We start from the raw sequence: 12818 nt of genomic DNA, 5'->3' as shown, positions 1-12818 counted from the left end.
TTTTATATATATGAATGCAAATTACTTACAGACACATATAGAGAAGCAGAGTGACAGACTCGACATTAACGCTAACAACATCATATCACTGCCTTATAAATGGCAGTTTGTTTGTTTGGAATTTGTGTATATTCAGTCATTTCATTTGCATATCATATTGTAATTTTTATATTGTTAGTAAAATAGCAAAAAATGATCTATTAATAACTTTTTTCTGTTTTTACACTCCAAAACATTAGTAACACGTTATATCCAGCTCTACTGACACACATGACAGTAAAGATAAACTGGTCATATAACTATGACTTGTTTAGATGCTGTCCTCTCAACAGCCTGCACAGAAAGTACAAAACATTATGGCCTCAAGTTAAATTGAGTAACTTTGAGCCTTGCACGGCAGTTTAATTAGAGCCTCGTAGTGTGAGTGACAATAAAAAGGAAGGGATATACATATTCATGATCCATGAATTAATCACTGTAAGCCACTGGAGGCAAAAAACATAAATGCTGAAATATAGGTTTAAGTTGAGCATGGCCAGAAACTGACAGAGGTTTTTAAATATTCTTCATATTCAAGTCAAATATGTCGGAACGTATGACAGTGATAGTGACAGATTTTGCATATAAACTTCTGGCTGGTTTAGTCGTGAATGCATTTTTAAAGTGATACTGGCAGCCTAACTTCCTTTGTATGAGGATTATGCAGTATGCTTATTTTACTTATCTTTCATTTTCTCCCCAAGAAAGCTTGAATATCACTTTCCTGCATCCTGTCAAATCCATAGTTTAGTATGCCACTCCTTAAGGGGGGAGACAAATTGCCCGAAGACTGTTAAAATTAAGGTTTCCTCTTTTATTAAGTTAATGGATGGTGTTTTTGGATACATTATTGCTAAATTTAGGAAGAAAATGCTATGACTATCAGTTGAACAAATATTTAGACAAAGTAATAGCATTATTTGCAAGGATTTATTTAAAAACTAAATTAATTTTAAAACCATTACACAAACAAGTTTGGCAAAAGACAGGGAGTATCTACCTGTCCTAAGTCATGTCATCCTCTTTGTAGTTGTGTGCATGCTTCCACCTGCCTTGTTTTGCCTTGCCACCAAGACAAACCTAGTGACCTAGTGGGTAAGACACTCGCCTATGAACCAGAAGTCCAAGGTTCAAACCCCACTTACTACCATTGTGTCCCTGAGCAAGACACTTAACCCTAAATGTCCCTGTAACTACTGATTGTAAGTCGCTCTGGATAAGGGCGTCTGGTAAAATGCCGTAAATGTAAACAAACAACACCCTCCTGACCATTCTTAGGAGTCCTGGGATGGCAGTGGATAGCTTCCTATCTGGATGATAGATATTATCAGGTGACATGGAAGGGAACCACATCTGCTCCTTGTAAGCTCTCAACTGGTGTCCCTCAGGGCTCAGTATTTGGCCCTCTCCTGTTCTCCCTTTACACCAAACCTCTTGGTGAGGTCATATCCTCGCATGGGTTATCCATCCATTACTATGCAGATGACATCTCTCTGGCCTAGTGGTTAAGGAAGCGGCCCCGTAATCAGAAGGTTGCCGGTTCGAATCCTGATCCGCCAAGGTGCCACTGAGGTGCCAGTGAGCAAAGCACCGTCCCCACACACTGCTCCCCGGGCGCCTGTCATGGCAACCCACTGCTCACTAAGGGTGATGGGTTAAATGCAGAGGACACATTTCACTGTGTGCACCATGTGCTGTGCTGCTGTGTATCACAATGACAATCACTTCACTCCATTTTCCTCTCTTTTCCGCCATGAGCTGTACATGTGTCCGCAACCCGAGCAAAATTGCTATTCATCACCACTGATTCCTCCCCATAACAGGACCTTAAAATCTCCCTGGATAGTTCCCAATTTCTCCTTCTCTCACTGCACCTTGGGGTAACCATGAACAATTGCCTCTCCTACTCATCTCACATTTCCAATCTCTATCGCTCATGTCGATTCCTTCTCTACAACATTAGAATAATTTGTCCATTGAACATTGGCTACCCAGATACTTGCCCAATCTCAGGTCATCTGGTAATTCACTTCTGGCTGGTCTGCCTCTTAGCACTACTCGACCTCTCCAGCTGATCCAGAATGCTCCAGCTCAACTTGTTTTCAACCTTCCCAAATTCTCCCACACAACTCCCCTGCTACATTCCACCGTGTTCCTGTAGCTGCCCGAATCAAATTTGAAATACTGATGCTGGACTACAAAGCCAAGGAAGGGTGAGCACCCTCCTACCTCAGATCTCTCATCACTCCTCGCTCTGTACCTTGATCTCTCCAATCCTCCAGCACCACTCGACTGGTACCATCATCTGTTAAGGTACTAGGAAAACACTTGATTCTTTTGTGTCTTGGCTCCTGGGTGGTGGAATAAACATCCACTAGATGTTTGAACACTGAAGATCTTCAATGCAAGCTAAAACCTTCCTTTTTAGAAAATACTTATATTAAATAGGGCTTTTATATATGTAAAAATGCCAAATGATGTAAATGCAAATGTAGATTATAGTTTTTTTTATGAAACACACTGTAGGCAGACAGAAAATAAAATGAAACCAAAATTTAGTACAAATGACTTAAATTTACTCTAAAGTTCAGTTTTTCCATTGTTACATAGGGATTGTATCAGTTGGCAACATACTCAGACTTTTGTTTCTTGCAGACATTTTTTATTTAAGGCAGTTATTGAAAAGCCTTACAAAAATAAAATCTTTTGGACTACGGCAATTGAAATGCAGTCACAAAAAAATGCATTCACAGCCTGAGGCTCTTGCACTTTGAGATTCTTTTTAAGACTAGCAAATTCTCACAGGGGAATCTAAACCATGGTGAATTCTGCAATCTATTGCTTTCTATTTCAGAAAACAGGCTGTCAGTCTGAATACCATTCCAATTTGATTAGGGAAATGTGTGGGTCGGAAACCATCTACAGCATACCACCAAATTAATCCAAATTAATTATGGCCAACTCTGCAGAACTGTTGATTTACCAATGCTGGTAGAGAGACACAATAGTAGAAATAAAAGTGCATAAATGATCCCTGTACTAAAAAAAATCCCTGATGGTTGCAGAGGTTCTGCTGGAAGACAAATCTGCCTTGGGAAGCTGACAGGCTGGGTTATCCATCACTTCCACTTCGGCTGTACAGCTGACTGTCTTGTGTCCAAGGAGTGAAAAGGCTTATCCAACAGTTGTGAATACTAATATAATTATCCCGCTGTGCTTACTTCGACACACACTTCTGCTAACTTCATTTAATCTTTTAGACTATGTGAAGTGACAGCTTCTACCTTGTGCCCAAGCTGAGATGTAAGATAAGCATTTTAAGCCTGTGTGAATTCCATAGATCTCTAAGCCATAGGTGTCTTTAGGCTGCTCCTTGGGTTGGGATACATGTTTTCTAGACTTTCTACTGCAATGGCCTTACATGGCCTACATGGCCTTAAATAGTTCAATGGAAAGAAATGCTGCACTCCTGATTTATGGACAAAGAAAAGCAACTCAGTGCATCTGGCATGTATCTAGACTGACATTTACCTTCCCACACTGATGTGGGAAACAGCGATGAAAGATAAATCTTGACAAATTGGTTTGTTTCAATTGGGTGGAAAATAGGAGAAGAAATGTAAGAAATCCAGCTACAGCCATTATAACAGAACTGTGTAGTACACATACCACAACAACAAAGGCATTAACCAGTTATTTAAAAAATCCTTGATAACAATGCAGCCTAGTCTATATAAAAATGATCGATCTGCAGACCATTTCAGGCAAAATCTTTATTAATGAATGAATGAATGAACGTGTGAACTAACTGCTCAGCTACAGTGATACAGTGACTATTTCAATACATATATATATACATTTACAGCATTTATCAGACGCCCTTATCCAGAGCAATCCACAATCAATTACAGGGACAGTCTCCCTGGAGCAACTTAGGGTTAAGTGTCTTGCTCAGGGACACAATGGTAGTAAGTGGGATTCGATCACATTTTATTTCAGTAATTTCATTCAATATAATAACCAAACTATTAGGATTAACCCCTTAACATCAGCTGTTATTTAACTAATAGAATAAAGAGGAGGCAATTATGCTGATTCTGCTTTCTCAGGGTCACAGAAACCTTGATCTTTCAAGGAACAAGTATATATAGAAATGTTAAAATGGATAATTATTATAAATTATTATATTTATAATAAATATTTGTCACAATTAGCAGTGATAATGCACTGTCTTTACAAAAATGACAACAAACATAGGTTTGCTTTATCAATTTAACAGCTAACAAATTAATAATAATGGTGTTCTATATTTTTATTGTGATAAATATCACTAACTGAGCACACCATTAAAGAACTATTTAGTCCTTAAAAAGGGCACCATTGGTGAATATCACACTGCAATTAACAGCTTTGTATGACGTTTTACCCCGATTTTGGTAAAATATACCCAGCATAGGTCTCAGCTAAATAATACTATATCAATAATATAAATGAATGCCTGTTGCTATCTGTTTCCAGTCATAGGGCACATACATTAATATTAATGACTGACGCACGTCCTACATTTTTAAAACAAGCAGTGAGACAAATAATGAAAGAGAAGCTATGCCTTCTTTTTAAGCAAAAAAAGAGTGTTCCAGAGTCCTATTTATAATTCATTAAAAAGTAGGTTTGCAACAGCCTCTATGTAAAAAAAACAACAAAGGATTATTCATAGCTCTAAGAAAATATGGATCCTCTTGGATATTCGACCTGTAGGTCTGTGGGCTGATTGCTTGCTTATGCCAGTTTCAAAGACCATCTTCTGTACCTCACTTGGTAAAAGGGAGGTGAAAACATCAAGGTCGGAGATTCCTTTGCCGATGGGAGAACATTTACAGTGAATGTAGGAATTCTATTCACTCTACCATCCACTGTTTTTGTTAAAGTATGCAAGTTTATTGGTATAAAAGGAAGTGCGAAGCAGCTGGATGTATGTAATTGTTATGGCTTTAATAAGGTTTCATTCTGACTCACTCACTTTCTATAAACGCTTAGTCCTGTTACGCAGGGTCGAGAGTGCCGAAGTCCATCCGGGGACACTGGGTGCAGGGCGGGGACCATGCTTTTGGAATGAGGGAGGAAACTGGAGAACCCGGAGGAAACCCATGCCAACTGGGGGAGAGTATGTAAGATCCACAAACACAAAGTCCAAGCGGAGCACACTGACTTGTCTTCACTGTCATCTACACCCAAGTTAAACCTGTTTAAACTACAAATCTCTGTTGCATTTGGCCCAAAACCTCACTTCACAGTAACACCAAGGTGCTTCATCTGAATTAGATTAGATTAGATTCAACTTTATTGTCATTACACATGTACAAGTACAGGGCAATGAAATGTAGTGAACAAGTCTGACTAAAACATTTATTATGAAATGTGGCCCATTTGTGGATGAGTACAGGTAGAAATCCCAGTGAAACCTCGCGGACGTTTCGTAAGTATACTGATAGCGGCTTGCTGAGGCCAGCAAACCATCATGTCTCAGCAATTTGAGAGCATGAGCAAGAAATAAAAAGACATGGAGAACACAGAATACTATTAATTACTAATTATATATTTGCGAACTGCATTACATTTATTTAAAGGTATTTGCGAACTAATTAATGGTGTTCTATCGCCCTTATCCAGAGCCCCTTACAGTCAGTAGTTACAGGGACACCCCGATCCAGATTCAGAATACGACACATTCGATGTGCAACGCGCGGGATAATCAGCTGGTATTAATTCATAACTTCATTACTCAGCCTTGCCAGACGGACGTGTGCAAGAAGTGCTCGGTGGTGTAATTCTCCCGCTTCTCCTGAACTCTCCATAAAGCGGGGTTCGGGGGGGACAATGGCAGCGCAGCGGCGACCCCCCCGTTAGATGCCCTTGCCAATAAAGTTGCATGCGTGCACGCGTGCAAAAAGAATAAGCAGCTAGTTATGATCATTTTTTACCGTAATAAGGAGATGGGACTCCGGTCTTCCTTGCCATTTTACGGACGCGCTCTCGCCGCAGCGGCGGGGTGCTCGACCAGGCTCGATCGGAGCTGAAGTTGGGAGCGTTTTCGCCGCTTCGGCTGTGACGTCAGAGGCGCGCACCCGCGGATAAAAGACGCGCGGCGCGCTTTTAATGCAGCTACTTACCAGCTTGACGCAAATGAAGGATCGCGATATAATTTCGCAATTACTCAATAAAATCCGAACGGTGCTCCGGGAAAAGTTGCCCTGGCGTCATTCAAATCGTCAAAGGCGATGGCACGGCAACGCAAATGAAGCCCACATCTCGCGTGGCTAAAGCAGACTCTAGTGGGGACTTGCCGCCATAGCCGGTGTTCTGCGTGGAGGCTCTGCAGCGTTTACAGCCTACAGGCCGCAATTTAGAGATAGAGCTCAACTCCGGCCCAAAAATCAAAAGTGTGTGTGTGTGCTTTGCATATATATACAGTACAGGCCAAAAGTTTGGACAAACCTTTTCATTCAATGTGTTTTCTTCATTTTTTTTGACCATTTACATTTATGAAGGCATAAAACTATGAATGAACACATGTGGAGTTATGTACATGAAAACATGTTTATATTCTAGTTTCTTTGCTCTGATTACTGCTTTGCACACTCTTGGCATATATATATATACACACACACACACACTCAATGCAGCTCATGCCTCGTGGAACATGCACTATTTGGTGTTAAAGGGCACCTTCATGTCCTCATGTTCTATGCACACTGAAAAACACTGAAGCAGCAAACTTTGTGGTAAGCATTTGTGTCACTCTCAAAACTTTTGGACATGAACGTTTTTAAGTGGAGCATTGCCACAAATCATTCTGTTGTGGCATTGACAGTGGTATTGACATGATGAGCTGCACACGACTCGAACATGTTGATTTGTCTACACTCCCCATCAACAATCCATGGGTTTTTTTGCTGAGACCTTTGCTCACACGGAGGTAACAAACCATCTGTTTTGAAGATTGTCTGACTCATAAAGTCTAGAATCACCATGTCAAAGTCAATCAGATCTTTTTACATGTGCTAGTTTTCAACATGTCAAAAATCTTCAACAACTTCAAGAACTACCTGCTTAATATGAGAACTTGTTGCCTGATATGCTCTACGCTTGACAGGTTCCATTTAAATGGAATCATCAGTCTTCTTCACTCATTTTAGGTGGTGTACACGACCTTATCCTGTTCTTCTGTGTTATAACTTGCATCCATCTGGCATTTGAATTGAGGAAAAACGGTCTCTTTGGAGAAAATGCTTACATATTAAATCAATTTCTTCCCTCCTAATGCTGCAGGCACACCCCGGCAATCTCAATCAAAAACTCATCAGCATGCCCAGAGAATTGCTTTCATCAACACATCATTTCTCTTCCCGCCTCCACAACGTACTATGGGTGAGCCATCTCAGAGTCAGACCCTTGAGCTCAATTAAGTCGTGAGCTATATGCAACTGGTGTGACCTGTGTAGTGGGATGGCTACTTATTAAAAGGACAAATCAGCAACCCTTCATCCCTTTTCTTTTATGAACAATCAGAATAACAGAATACTGAACTCATCAAATAACACTATTTTAATGTATTACAGTAAGTAATAAGCTTTCGCCCGAAGAGAGAGGGCCGATAGGCTCAGCCATCTCGGTGGATTTTGCTTGAAGAGCCAGTGGATTTGTGCTTCCACATCTGTGAAGATGCAGGTGACATACCGAGTAGAGAAGCAGGAAAATGTTTCTAATCAGGCAGGAGCGGCGTAAGGAACATCAGATAATCAGGACATTAAAGTAATTTTTTCTATAAAGGAGTCATTTTGACACCAGATGGTGCTCTTGTGCCGTTTCTCAGGTCCACCTCAGACCCTCAGATTACCTTGTCCATGCAGTCATAACTGCACACACTACTGGGTTTTACTTGAAAGTTTATTATGGTTTACTCAGGTTTCGGCTCATGGACATGTGGAATAAATGTAGCAGTTCTTGCATACAGAAAATGCAAATGACATGAAGCCAAACAATATTTAGTTAATGAGATTAATAAAACAGGACTTACTGGTGGTATTTGAAACTGTTAGACCAAATTCAAATAAAAAATAGTTTAAGGTCTTAAAATATTGCATGTGAATACATTGACAACTAAAATCCTTTTAAGAAAAATAAATTCTATAAGACTCAGTGTATGAAATGTGTCTAAACATGTTACTGAGGGAGAAAATGAAAGGAAAAAAGGAAGAAGAAAAAAAAAAAAAAAAAAAAAAAGCCTTCCCAATTACCATCACCTTTATACACTTACCATAGAAAAACAAAATCATCAATCAATTATTTGGCACCTAACTACAGTTCACTCTATACACAAAACACTCATCAGCATAGGTAGTCCTTGCTGGGGAAAAAAAATAAAAATAGCTTCAAAAGTCCAATATATAAAAATCAAATTAGGTGGGTGAGGAACTCTTGTACTCCCATCTTCACCTAATCAGGTCTTTAGTCCCGCTTCTTTGATCGTCCTTTGAATGAATCCATGAAGTTAAAAGCCCCCAGGTACATGCCCAGGAGGACTGTCTGCTTAACTGGTATAATGCTGCAGAGACAGGAAGGACTGGATGAGCACAACTTGGATGCACATGAGTGAAAGTAGCCAATTCTGTTATGTTAGCTGGAACAGACCAATAGAATGAAAACCTATTGAAACCCATTCCAAAAATGAGAATGTAGATGTAACTTAAAATGTGTTCAATCGGTGAACACAAGCATGGATGATCATCACAGAATGTGCAGTAAATCGCACAAAGAAGAGACTATCTGAATTAGAACCACATTTACCCCTTGGATGAAATGAGAAAAATTTAATCATGGATATGGCGATACAGAATTACTTGCTACTTGCTGAAAAAATAAATAAATAATTCAGGTCAGACAAAGCCCCACTCCAAAAGGCTTCAATATGACTCACAAACTTTAATGGATTTTTGTTGAGAAACCAGACAAGACATCTGAAAATGTGCTTTGAGTGAGGGCATTTAAAATAGAGCGGATTTGATAAAGTACTGCTCAAACCCCAAAAGGTACTTCACTAAAATGTGAGCAACTATACTTCCTCAGCGCCCACTGGAACAGGTGTGTCTTTCAGCTGCTTTTGAAACCCATCTGTAGGAGTCAGTGCTGAATAGATGAGAGATGTAGGCGCCTATAGAAAAGTGCTCATGTCCCAGTAAATGTATAGTAATTTTGCACACAAGCTGCAAAAAAAACATGAACCTTTATTATTACAAATCTGAACAAAAAAACATTAACATCCAAGGTGCTTATTGCAACTGACATGAACACAGAAATTAAAAGGGGCAATGTTCCATACACATCCGAATTTGAGGTTGTGGTCTGTGTAAAAAGAGTGTGGTGGGGAGCAGAAAAGGTGAAGTGTCAATAGGCCCATATTTAATGGTTTTTCTGGTCAGTCTTACAAAGATCTAGGCTCTCAAAGGCACCAAGATACCGCCCCAAGAGAGTCCCTTGTTTCCACTCCAAAGAGCTAGAAAAGGACGACAGCCCAGAAAAAGAATTACACATTCTGATTAATATTTTATTTTTTTAAAAGCCCTAAGAAGCCTGACCAACCACTTTAAAAGAAGCCAGGAGAGCTTGTAGTAAAGGTTCAGTAATTAAAGCTATTTGCCATTTGGATTCCATAAAATTACCTTATTAAAAAGCATTTCACTGCAGTTTGAAGGGGAGAAAAAAAAAAAAAAAAAAAAAAAACTTATTTCATTCAATTGTCATGACCTTACAGTGCATGTGAACTAGAATACATCTCTATTTGGAGAGTTCAACTCTGTAGTAAACCATTAAAATACATGATGCTGTTTAGTACAGACTAAAGGTCTGTATGGATCCTTCAAAAAAAACAAAGACTTACCTTCTACACTGCATCTGCCTGCTATATATGGTCCTTTGGTGTAGTGTAGCATATTTAAAATGTATATGAAATGGAGCAAAAGGACACTTACTTTTTCAGTGCCATTAAAATGTATAAGGTCCTTGGAAGTAAAAGAAAGGCTTGATCGGTTAAAATGGCATCCACAATCTTCTTTGCGACGTAGTTTGGCTCCAAAATGGGCAGCAAAACTGGCCACCTACAAAAAGCAGACCATTACTATAGACCTGTAAAACACTGTTAGACACGTTTTCCTGGTTTCATGCCATTCTTTTACAATATCTTTGAAATCTAAAATGCACCCAGCAAAACAATGGGAAAAAAAAAAAAATCTGTAGATAATCACAAAATACTTTGCATTTCTGAGCAGCTTTTCAACAAATGAAGTGAATTCTTGTAACAGTGTGATTGCTGAAGCATGTACGCCCTGAGACTATGGCTGGGAATCCTTCAGTGTGGCACTCATCTTGGTTCATAAGGATGCCGCTGCTACCATTCGGGGATCTGAATTTGGCAGTGAAAAATAAAATTATTTCTCCATGTTCAAGAGTGACCGAGCATTTGGGTCAGTACCACAGAAGCGGTAAAGTTTGGTACCCAGAAATCACCTCTCCAGATTGCGCAAATAAACTAAAGAGCAAACAGAGCAGGGGCTTCAAAGTACTCTGGCTCACACGACAACTCGAGTTGCCGGCCAAAATAAAACCTTTTCAAGCGTGTCTCGCACTTACTTCGTGCCACAGCCGTCAAACATGCCGGTGTTGATGAAGTACGGGCACACAATTGTGGTCTTGACGCCATTTTTGCCCGTGGACAACAGCTCTAAAGCAACAGACTCTGCAAATCCAACCGCAGCAAACTTACTGGCACAGTAATCTGAGTGAAAGAGTAAATAAGATGTTGTTCATACTGGTTTTAAACCACGCTTATGTTGAGCGATTTTTTTTTTTTTTTTTTTTTTTTTAAATTAGGGGTTATTTTGGCCAAAAAAAACTTACCCGCCAGCCCATTCACACCAATCAAGCCAGCAGAACTGGAAATACTGACCAGATGTCCATGATTGTTAGAAGTCATTGCTGGAAGGAATGCCTTATATGTCTGTTGGGGAGAGAAAGACGGGGGGAAGGGGGGGGCGTGCTGTTATATCAAAGTAACAAGTATTTAAAGATTCTAAATGGAAGTGGTTTAGCTGAAGTGTAGCTGATAAAGCAGCAACTAACCCAGAAATGGGACATTGTGTTCACTTCCACAGTTTTTTCTATGAGAGAATCTGGAGATTCCATAAACTTTTTGCCAGTCACAATCCCCGCATTGTTGATGAGAATGCTGACATCCCCGACTTCTCTCTTGACCTGTGCAAAAGACATGGACAGAGGACTTATAAAAATAAATAAATAAAAACAAAAAAATTAAATAAAAAAAAATTTAAATAAAAAAAAGAATTAAATGTCTGACTTAGTCAGGGCTTGAAGGTACATAAACATTTAACAATTACATGAACAGCACATCTAAGTGTCAAATATTAATCGGTCCCATTAGATCCTGCTGAGCAAAGGTGGTATTAAGGGAGGGACTTACAACTGAGATAAGAAAAATAGGACGAAACAGGAGAGACCCGTATGTTAGAGATGTTAACGAAATTTTTAAAAAGGGCAACTCCAGACCAGGGCTGAATGTGGTTGAGATCTCAGGTGGCGTACCTGCTCGGCTACTCTGTAGACCTCCGCCCGGTCGCTGCAGTCGCACAGGTAGTAATGGACCCGCTTGGCCCCCGCCTCCTTCGCTTGGCGGGCGGTCTCCTTCATGCCTTCGTGGCTGATGTCCCACAGAACCAAAGCCACCTCCATGCTGGCAAACTCCAGGGCCATGAGCCTGCCGATGCCACTGCCGGAGCCGGTGATCAGGACTATCTCGCCGGTCACATTTTTCTTCTTGGCCGGGATGAAGAGCCTTACGAAAGACTCCACGTTGTAATAAATGGACAGCACGACCAGCTGCAGAGTTTCCAGCAGGAAGTTCATTCTGATGGACGTGTGTGTGCACGGGCCTTTAATGCATTAAACAGAAAAGTACACAAATAAGTGAAGTCCCAGGTTCAAACCACACTGTGCACAACTGTGTCCCTGAGCAAGACACTGAGTGTCCCCAGGGGGACTGTCCTTGTAACTACTGGTAATAAAAAAAGAAAAAGTAAACGAAATGCTCACCTTTCCGGTCTGGTGAAGTGAAATGGTGCAGGCAACACACAAACAAACCGAGTGAGCGTGAAACGACAAAGACGCGCCGCGTCGCCTCGCCTCCGACCTGCGGCGTCCAAGCGAGAAACTTCCCGGTTCGCCAGCTGGCGGAATTTGTTCCGTCAGAGCGGCGGTCACGTGGCTGCCAACCAATCGCTGCTCGCTGCGTCGCGAAAGGCATTGTGGGCGGGGCGGACCCGCCTACTTTTTTTGCAAAGTACGAAGCGATTCATTTGACGTCAGCCAGGCGTTCGGCGTGAATCGGCTCGTTCGTTCGTTTTCTGTGATTCATTAGCGTCATTAATCATGGTTTTTCAAAGGCAGAGAAGTGACGATTACGTCCACAAACGCAGTAACTTAATTTAATGAAATTAATTAATTTAGGGACAGAATTCACACAGACCTGCACTATGCAGCCAAATGATATGTTCTATTTTACATTTTTGTCGAGATGAAAAAGCGACTGATGACTATTTGTGCCAAGCCGTGACCACAGCAGGTGAAGATTCTTACTGGGATTCTATTTAATCAGTGAATGCACCACCGTGTGTGTGTTTCTGCGCATAAATGAATTTATTGTGTCCAGT

The 12818-nt window shown here is 40.5% G+C and overlaps 2 protein-coding genes across 4 annotated transcripts in view; both read right to left on the bottom strand.

Annotated features, from left to right (window-relative positions):
• Positions 1–6200, bottom strand: part of slc44a5a (solute carrier family 44 member 5a) — a 55151-nt gene extending 48951 nt beyond the window's left edge. The window contains exon 1 of one of the 2 annotated variants that reach the window (XM_028975481.1): positions 6021–6200. Coding sequence is in view for 1 of the 2 variants with exons in the window: in XM_028975482.1 (XP_028831315.1) it covers positions 6021–6057 (37 nt within the window). In the remaining variant the exon portion in view is untranslated. The remainder of the gene's footprint in view (positions 1–6020) is intronic. The other variant, XM_028975482.1, reaches the window with a different exon arrangement.
• A 1429-nt stretch (positions 6201–7629) lies between these two features.
• On the bottom strand, positions 7630–12346 carry LOC114788624 (epidermal retinol dehydrogenase 2-like). Of its 2 annotated transcripts, none has more exons than XM_028977358.1 (7): positions 12202–12346; positions 11695–12041; positions 11215–11346; positions 10993–11092; positions 10726–10870; positions 10068–10193; positions 7630–8644 (listed from the first exon to the last, which is right to left on the bottom strand). In XM_028977358.1, exons 2-7 carry the CDS (start codon positions 12013–12015, stop codon positions 8548–8550), a joined length of 921 nt encoding a protein of 306 aa, XP_028833191.1. In that variant the 5' UTR covers positions 12016–12041; positions 12202–12346; the 3' UTR covers positions 7630–8547. The 2 variants fall into 2 exon arrangements, with proteins under 2 accessions (XP_028833191.1, XP_028833192.1); XM_028977359.1 differs by lacking the exon at positions 7630–8644 and adding an exon at positions 9334–9592.
• Between the last annotated feature and the right edge of the window lie 472 nt (positions 12347–12818).

The sequence above is a fragment of the Denticeps clupeoides genome, chromosome 4 (assembly GCF_900700375.1).
Source record: "Denticeps clupeoides chromosome 4, fDenClu1.1, whole genome shotgun sequence".
Taxonomy (NCBI): domain Eukaryota; kingdom Metazoa; phylum Chordata; class Actinopteri; order Clupeiformes; family Denticipitidae; genus Denticeps; species Denticeps clupeoides.
The sequence above is the reverse complement of the archived record's forward strand: the minus strand, read 5'-3'. Positions and strand labels throughout refer to the sequence as shown.

Excerpts from the sequence above, each read along its gene's own strand:
- LOC114788624 (XM_028977358.1), bottom strand. The coding sequence starts at position 12,015 with ATGAACTTCCTGCTGGAAACTCTGCAGCTGGTCGTGCTGTCCATTTAT. Across the intron at positions 11,093-11,214 it reads ACACAATGTCCCATTTCTGG|ACATATAAGGCATTCCTTCC; the intron begins GTTAGTTGCTGC and ends TCTCCCCAACAG. Across the intron at positions 10,871-10,992 it reads TGGTGTGAATGGGCTGGCGG|ATTACTGTGCCAGTAAGTTT; the intron begins GTAAGTTTTTTT and ends TCTTTCACTCAG.